General features: G+C 41.3%; 1 protein-coding gene across 1 annotated transcript; it reads right to left on the reverse strand.

The window, feature by feature from the left end:
* Positions 1–4,255: 4,255 nt before the first annotated feature.
* LOC115691841 (disease resistance protein RPM1-like) lies at positions 4,256–7,421 on the reverse strand. The gene has a single exon (XM_030618574.2). The coding sequence runs from the start codon at positions 7,349–7,351 to the stop codon at positions 4,538–4,540; it is 2,814 nt and encodes a 937-aa protein (XP_030474434.2). The 5' UTR covers positions 7,352–7,421; the 3' UTR covers positions 4,256–4,537.
* Positions 7,422–8,779: the final 1,358 nt, after the last annotated feature.

Genomic DNA, 8,779 nt, shown 5'->3' on the forward strand with positions numbered 1-8,779 from the left:
CTACATAGTAGTCACGATAACACACAACAGCCACGTAAGCAGCCACGTCAACATCTACCAGTTCTCTTTTCAACACACCAAACTGCTTCGATCTATCTAGGTGTTTTTATTTGGATCTTTCATCCAAACTCAAGTTGAGAAGGAATGTTAGACATATTTTGGATATATTTCCTTTGATTTACCATATCTCTCGTGATGGTGCATTTATCTAGAAGATTTTTCATATCCCCCTTCTATTATGCATGTTCTTGATTGATATGTTCCCTTATATAGTTTGTTAATAAAATCTATAAATAGATTCATGTATTTTTTATTGTAACACAAAGAAGTACATAGGGTTTATACAACCATCTCTTCCGCATTATTTCTTATCTGTCTCTTCACTAAAGTAACTTCTTCCTCGGCACCTCTCAAGAACTGAACCCCATTCTCTAGGAAGTCCGTGGGCTTGCCAAGTTGGGATTTGACTGCAATCTACCATATGCTCTATTTTGCACATATCGAAGTTCGGAGAATACACTTGCTGATATCCTCTAACGTAGTGCTTCCGCGGGCTGGGGTCTGGCGTGGAAATGGTCAAGCTTCTGATGTATAGTCATTTCATCAGTTTATGGCTGTTTGGTCATGATGCACCCCCGCTTAACAAATTAAAGAAACCTTACACTCTGTCTTGACTAATTTTTTTGTTTTTGGGGGTTGGAGTCTTGACTGAGTTAAAAATGATCATTATTTGATATCTTTTATTATGATTGCATGCTACTTAATTTGCTTGGTTCGTGTATTAACATATCTAACTCTGTGAATTTTTTTGTTAAATTATTGCTTAACTTTTCAAAGGAAATGGTAGAAAATTAATTAATTACTAATCCCCTCTTGTTTTATATGTCGGAAACTTAACTTCTGCCATGGTTCTAATCAAAATGTCTTGGTCACTTGGCAAGTTCACTGCAAGTGCCCGGGAAAATTGTCCAAAAAGTCCTAAATCTATTACATTTTTGCCAATTCAGTTCTAAACCTTTCAACTTAACCAATTAAGTCTTAAATCTTTTCATTTCTTGCCAATTGAGTCCATCTGGCCAATTTTGGCCGGAAATCACTGACGTGGACATTTTAAAATAATATTTTAATAGTTAATGATTTTTTTAATTTTTTTTCTCTTTTTTTTTTTTTTTAAATTAGGGCCAACTACCCTCGCCGACTCTGGGTGAAGGCGTTGCGGCCCTTGCTAGCTCTAGGCAAGGGCCGTGACACCCTCGCCGGCCAAAGCGAGGGCGCGCGAGCGCTCACCCAAATCCGGCGAGGGTCGTGATGCCCTCACCAGATTTGGCTAAGCGAGGGCTTGGCGGCCCTTGCTGGCACCAGGCAAGGCACTTGGCGGCCTCGCTTTGGCCCCATGCCCTCGCCTGGGGCCGACGAGGGTGTTGCGACCCTCGCCGGATCTGGGCGAGGGCTCGCACGCCCTCACTTTGGCCAGCGAGGGCGTCATGGCCCTCACCTAGAGCTGGCAAGGGTTGTGACGCCCTCACCTAGAGCCGACGAGGGTCAGCCGGCCACCCTCACCGGTCCTAATTTCAAAACCCAGAAAAAAAAAAGAGAGAAAAGGAAAAAAATAAAAATTATAAATTATTAAAATATTATTTTAAAATGTCCACGTCAGCGCCACGTGGCCGTCCGGCATCCACGTTAGCGATTTCCGATTAAAATTGATCGGATGAACTCAATTGGTAAGAAATGAAAAGGTTTATGACTGAATTGGCAAAAGTGCAATAGGTTTAGGTTTTTTTGGATAATTTTCCCACAAGTGCTGAACATATTTTCATATTAATGTTAGTGAGAGTGACATTTTCCTGAATGGCTATCTGCCGGCTATTAATTTCAGATTATTGTTTCCTGTGAAAGTTACTGAACATTCGCAGGCAACTTAACTTCACACTGAAGTAGTTTTCGGTATTCACCTAGCAATTTCTGTGCAACTTCTTGTTATAAGGGGACAATAATATAAGTGACATATTGCCGAGAAACTGATAATGTCCATGATTGCTGAGAGAAGTTACATTAGCTTTAGAAAATAGAGGGGCATCAACAGATACCTCGATAGTATTAAATACGGCACCTTTCTGCGTAAGTTTAAGTTGTCATGGCCGAGTCATAAGCGGACGATTCGGATAATGAGAGGCGGTAAAAGCTCCTCCATTGAGCTCTATTATACGTAAAGATCTGAAGGGACCAACTTACTTATTAGGATATGAAATCCTCAGTCTGAATCACCGTGGAGACATCACTATGCAGCAGCACCAGCTCTCAAGGTCTACTTCATTTGTAATTGGTGCTTCCTATTTATCAGGCACTTACCATCGGGAGATTGCAGATTGTTAATACTTTGTTTCTGTAAGAAAAAGGTGGAAATTTGTGTGGTCATTCTATGAATTGTGCAGTGGATAGGGCGGGATTGTAAGTGAACATTCTGTCGAATACCCTCCTCAAATATGAATTTGAAAATGTGCTTGCTTAAGACACAGGCATTGTCAGCTAGGGATATGCAAAACGGACTGCCCGGACCGAAAACTACTCGGACCAGCCGGTTAGATCCGATTCTCGAAAATGTTGATCCAGTTCCCGATTCCTAAAAGTAAAACCAGTGTTCGGGCGGTCCGGTTCCCAGCTCCAAGGGGAAACCGGACCGGACCGACAATATATACTTTTTTAATTTTCTATTTCTTCAAAAAATAGTAAAATGTGAACTAAGTCCATGTACAACGCTTTTCCCTTATCGTCGCACGACAATAACTTTTCACTCATAGTCGCTTCCGTCAATATGTTGAAATTTGTCATTTTCTCTTGTTGTGTGGAAAAAAATAAAAAAGCGATCGGTTCCATTGGATCGGACCGGTCCGATTGTCGGTTCTCAAAATTGGGAACCGGTCCTCTAGGTCCGGTTCCCGGTTACACCTTAGAATCGGATCGGATTGGGAACCAATCTCCCCTATTATCAACTCTTTTAGTCTCGTTGGTTTAGACTGTTGAGTAGGCCTTCCTAGTCTGTTAACTTGTTGGGCAGACCCTCAGTCTTTTAGTTATTTCAAATTGGACCTTAAAGTTGTTTTTCTTTCAAATAGCACCCCAGCTATGAATGTTGACCATATCCCTTGTTTGGTACCACTCTCGACGAGCCTGCTTTTCTATTGACTAGGCTTCCCTGCTTCTTGCACCGTCTTCTTTTCTGTTGACTATATCCCTTGTTTGGTTTGAATAAATTAAGTAGCCCCTCCCCTGCTTACCATACTAAGTAAATTTTTCACTTAACTAAGTCTTTTAAGTCAATGCAAATTAAAGCTATCAAACAAGCATAATCTTATTAAGTGTTGAATTTTCAATTTTTAATACATTAAAAAATGAAAAATGCCTTAAATGCATTGAAAATTTTAGTTTTACATACTTGCTGTTAACAAACACACCTTTAATAGTTAGATTTAGTAAAAAAAAGTCTTCGAGACACTTCTTAAGCAACTGGATAAGAGACTATATCATTTTCAATATATTAGTCGCTTTTGTGATATTTATAATCAATGCTTTCAAAATCGACAATTTTCATATTAAGTATGTTTAACAAATGTCTTAGGGTAGAAGTGATTTGAGACCTGGCACTTTCAAGGTGGCAAAAATAATTTGAGGGGTTAATCGCATGAAAAACCCCAAATATGTATACTTGTGACAAATTTATCTCAAACTAATTTTTTGACTATAAAAAACCTCAAACTGATATACTTATGACAAATTTACTCTTTGTTAGTTTCTATTAAATTTTACTGTTAAATTATTGAGTTGGATGACACGTGACAATTGACGGATGTACAAGTTGAAGTTTTACCTTCCGTTTGTCATAGTATACCATTTTGTAGTTTTTCTTGGTATCAATCTAATTTAACGGAAACTAACGGAGGGTAAATTTGTCACAAGTGTATCAGTTTGGGGTGTTTGGTGGTCGAAAAATTAGTTGGGAGTAAATTTACCCCATGTACTAGTTTGGGGTCTTTGGTAGTAAAAAAAATTAGTTTTGGATAAATTTGTCACAGATATACCGATTTTGGGTTTTTCGTGGTATTAACCTAATGTAAGAAACTATATGGATAGGCATCGAACATTGGAGAGTAAAATTCAAAGTTCACTCTATAGGATTCTCTGGCAAGAAGAGAAGGCAGATGATGGTAGCTACGACTGAAAAAGTTCCAACATTTTCATCATGTATCCCCAGACATTACAAACTTATTTTTGATGGCTCCCAAATGTCATTTACAGACAGACTCGCAGTCACAGCTACCGGACAATACATTCGCATTAATCCGCGATATGCTCTTGTCGTAATTGGAGAAAGCCAGGTCAATAGCCGTATTGCCTGACTATTGCTCTTTACCTTATGCCTAGTGGGATCATTTTCTGTATTGGCTAAGTCAAAAGTCACAAACAGTTGGAAGACTCAGTTATTCCCTCATGTAGTACCATTCACTTCCAACATGGTGGGTACTGAATGCTACTAATGCTAGTGCTCGGAACATGCACTGATCTGATCTCTCTGCACTGATCTCTCGATTAACTGGACATCCCAACCCCCATCCTTCCAGTAGCCATAATATACTTCTGGAACATGCGCAACTTTCTGATACTCATCATTTTGTCCACCTTGCACAAGCTTCTTGATGAGCTCATCTGGCATATCGAAAATCTCCAGCACTTTCAGCTTTTTCAGGTATTCAATACCTGATGGAAGCTTCTCTAGTAACTTGCAACGCTGAATGATAAACTTCTCAAGATAAGGCATTGCTCCCTTCTCCACTTCTACGCATCTGAGTTCGTCAAAATGATCAAGACCCAGAGTCTTCAGCTTCTTAAAGGATTCTGCTTCAAAGCACAATGAGCTTCCTTCGTAAACCTGAAGCAACTCAAGATGAACAAGATTCGGCAGATTTCGGAGAGACACAAGAGGGTCATCTTTTAGGCGACTGCACCTCAGGTGCAATTTCATCAAGCTACTGAGAGCGGGTAGCCAGTGTGGTAAAGCCCCCAAGCGTCCTCTCAAGTAGATTCTCTCAAGGAATGGAGGTGGACTAGAGAGGTGTTGCAGATCGATAACCTCATCATCATCAACAGAAGCTACAGATATTGCTCGAAGCCTGGTTAGTTTGGACATTGACCAGCACAAATCCCTTCCATCTTCTTTTCTAAATTTCAGAATGGCCAACCTATCCAGTTGGGTCAACATTCCAAGCTCTCTCATCACACTGCCACTACTCTCCTCACCTGCTTCTATGTAGCAAAGCTTTTGAAGGGATTGCAATGCCCCTATTCCCCTAAGGGCCTTAAAGCCAAATTTGAAGGATGAATAGGATATATTCTTGTAGCGATAAACAAGGAGATGACGAAGTCGTCTAAGTTTCAAGATCTCAACAGGCAATTCGGTGACTTTTGTGTGTTTAAGGTCTAGAGTCTCTAAGTTTTGAAGCTTCCCGATAGAACTTGGAACTGTACTCACCTCAGTGAACCTGAAACTTAGATATCTCAGATAATACCAATCGACAACTTGAGCAGGGAACCTTGTCAAGGGAGCTGCTTGCATATCCAAAACATTGAGCAGTTTCATGTCACTGGCTAGAACTTTATTCATAAAAGGTCTCTCTATCCCAAACATATATAAAGAGCGAAGTTGAGACAAGGACCAGTTTCTTTGCGGAGCTTGCAGGGTGTTCTGTATTGACAGGCGACGGGCTTTGTCTGGCCATTCACAATTTTCTTCTTTGGCTATTACTGCAAACCCCTGATCAGTCGACTTTGAAGTGATAATGTCCCGTAGAAAATCATGGATACGGCAATACTTTACCCTTCCATCACTTCGTCTAGCAGCCACCTCTATCAGGCTTCTGTTCAACAGCTCCAAGAAGTAGTCCTCAGCAACTTCTTCGAGTGTCATCTTTCCTTCTTTCCTTTCAACAAATCCTTCTGCAACCCATAACCGAATCAGTCTCCGACATTTAATGCGGTGACCCTCGGGAAATAAACTTAAGTGCAAGAAACAGGATTTCAGGTAGTATGGCAGATCATTAAAGCTCAGCATAAGGACTCTCTTCAAGTTTTTGAGTTTGTCGTTGCAATCAATCTCAGTACGAAGACTGCGACGAACCAATTCCCATTCATAGATCCTCCGTATGTCTTTTGCGGCCAGAACACCACTGATGGCCACGATTGCTAGTGGTAGTCCTTCACACTTTCTCAAAATGTACTCACATATCTCCTCCAGGTGGGAAGGGCACGAATTCCCCTGAAACGTCTTCCGACAGAAAAGCTCCCACGACTGAGCGGGATCAAGTGGCTCCATATTTTTTACCAACCCATTGAACTCCTTGCAGGAGGTTGATGCCAGATCGGCATTCCGAGTTGTGATGATCACCCTGCTTCCGTGACTGTTGTTGGGCAAGGCATGCTTGACCGCATCCCATTCGCTATTGTGCCAGGCGTCATCGAGGACAATCAGGTACCTCCTCCTCTGAAGCAGGTCCTTGATGATCGTCTTCAGCCAATGGCTATTCATGGTGAAGGCAGATGGAGGGACCGGTTTCCTGATCACCTTCATAATCTGATCAAGCATGTCTGTGAGGAGCTCTTCAATCTTCGAGGACCGAGAGAGAGTAATCCAAGCATACACCATGAATTGCTTCTTCACGGCGGGGTCTTCGTAGACTTGCTTCACCAGAGTGGTTTTGCCCAACCCTCCCATTCCCACGATGGAAATGACCTCCCGCCCGAGAGCCCCGTCAAGTAACCACCCTACCAGCTCGTTCTTTGGCTGCTCAATGCCCACTACGTCAGTTTTATCAAGGAGAAGGGAATTGCCCCGGTGGTCCTGCCATGTGTTGTCCACTCCTGTGTAGCTCGAATCTTGTTGAGCCCTGCTGAATATGTGGCGCAGCCTCCGGTGCCCATTGCATATGCTCTTCACTCTGGAGTTTATGCGCTTAATCTCGGAAGTGGCACGGTATCGAGCCTTCAGGTTCTTGATGTAGTAGGACATCCTGCTGATGAGGCCAATGAACCCAACTCCATGATCGTGTCTCAGGAGCAGCAAGAACTCGTCAAGAGCGTCCTCCATGTCGTGGGCTGTGTCTCTCAACTGCTTCACCCACACTTTTACTTCGTCGTCACTTTCCTCTGGGGAATCTGCAACCCGGAGGAAGGCCCGGACACGCTCCAATTCTCCTCTCACTGAGAGAGCTTCTTCTTGGGATCCTGTCAGGAATTGCACCTCGTTCTCAACGAATTGTGCGAGCTTGTTGAGCAGGTAAGTCAATGAGCCCTCTGCCATAGCTCTAGTCTGGAGAGTGGTGGTGAGGTTTCTTGGTTAATGGACTGCCTAGAGGATTTAGACTGAGGTTGCAGAATTTGAGGCTTGTTATAGAGTCTAGACTGTTGAACTGTTTTAACTTTGGCGAATCTTATATTTACAGCTGCTTTGTGTGGGACCCATGTCTGCTTAGCTCATTGTACAAGTTTTGGTTTATTTTAGTGATATCCCATTTGATTTTGCATGATCCTGTTGAATATTTTTGCCTTTGACAGCAAGCTATTTAATTTTCTTGTTTCATGTGGAAAAATCTGCAAGTATGTTTAGTACTTTATCCTTTTGTAGTTCCATCCTATTCGAAGAAGCTGATTAAAATTTCTTAATTGCCAGCAGAAATAACATGCATATCGCTGTCGAATATAATACAAGGTAAAGTCATGGGAAGTTTCAAAGGAACTTTCATGTTTTACTTCATTGGAATAGATTCGGAATATCATCAGGGTCAAGAGTTCAGCAGAATCAAAACTTCATCACCAGAGGCCAGGATAATCCAATTGTGCCTGAACAGTCAAGTCAATTTATTTTTTTACTAGGCTACGTGAAGAAAATTCAAGCAACATTTCTTTTCTAGGAAGCAGAAGAATTCGTCAACCAAAGGCAATGAACAAGCAATTGAGCTCAGATATATCGTGAATTTCACGGTACAATGCTCCGAATTTTCCGTGGCATTACCCTGCCAAGTCATGTCAAGTACGAGATGGTCAAGATTGCATACACATAACTTGTTCATACAATTCGCATGCGTAATCTGTAGCTATATATATGTCTTGTTCTTCTACGGGCAACGGAGAAGGGGTCCATATTTGAGAGGAAAAGGAACACTCATCAAATAAATAAATAAATAAAAAGACGTCGTTGTTTATTATGTGGAGTTGATTAGGATTCCATCAGGAAGCTGGCTTTGTCAAGCCACTATTCCAAGTCAACACATGAACTCCCTCAAACAAGTTTCGAAAAACATGCAATTAATTTAACAACCATTTGTTACATCCATATTGTTAGGACCCTATCTCTTATTCGGAAAAAAACCTGCACCTATTGTACGGCAGTCAATTTGATCATAAACTTTTCAATCTTGTCAAATCTTCCGGCAATGAAAATGTTCTAAATAAGAACTCACAACCTGTCTTGAATGTACTTCATTTACTTTTGCGAATCTTTGACTATACAATGGACCTCATGAGATCATGACTGGATTGAACGAACCCTTCTCTCCGGTGATCTTTCTGGCTGAAAATATAACGTAAAATCAATGGACAAAAGGGACTAGTAAAACAAAAAAAACAGATATGACACTATAAGACTAATGGTCATAGTTGCATTATTCATGACACGCTCTTTACATTACAAGTCACGATGCTAAACTCCCAATTATTCATTCATATGCAC

This window comes from Syzygium oleosum, unplaced genomic scaffold, assembly GCF_021117445.2.
Source record: "Syzygium oleosum isolate NSW1041296 unplaced genomic scaffold, Sole_v2.1 Sole_v2.14, whole genome shotgun sequence".
Classification (NCBI taxonomy): Eukaryota; Viridiplantae; Streptophyta; class Magnoliopsida; order Myrtales; family Myrtaceae; genus Syzygium; species Syzygium oleosum.

Excerpts from the sequence above, each read along its gene's own strand:
- LOC115691841 (XM_030618574.2), bottom strand. The coding sequence starts at position 7,351 with ATGGCAGAGGGCTCATTGACTTACCTGCTCAACAAGCTCGCACAATTC.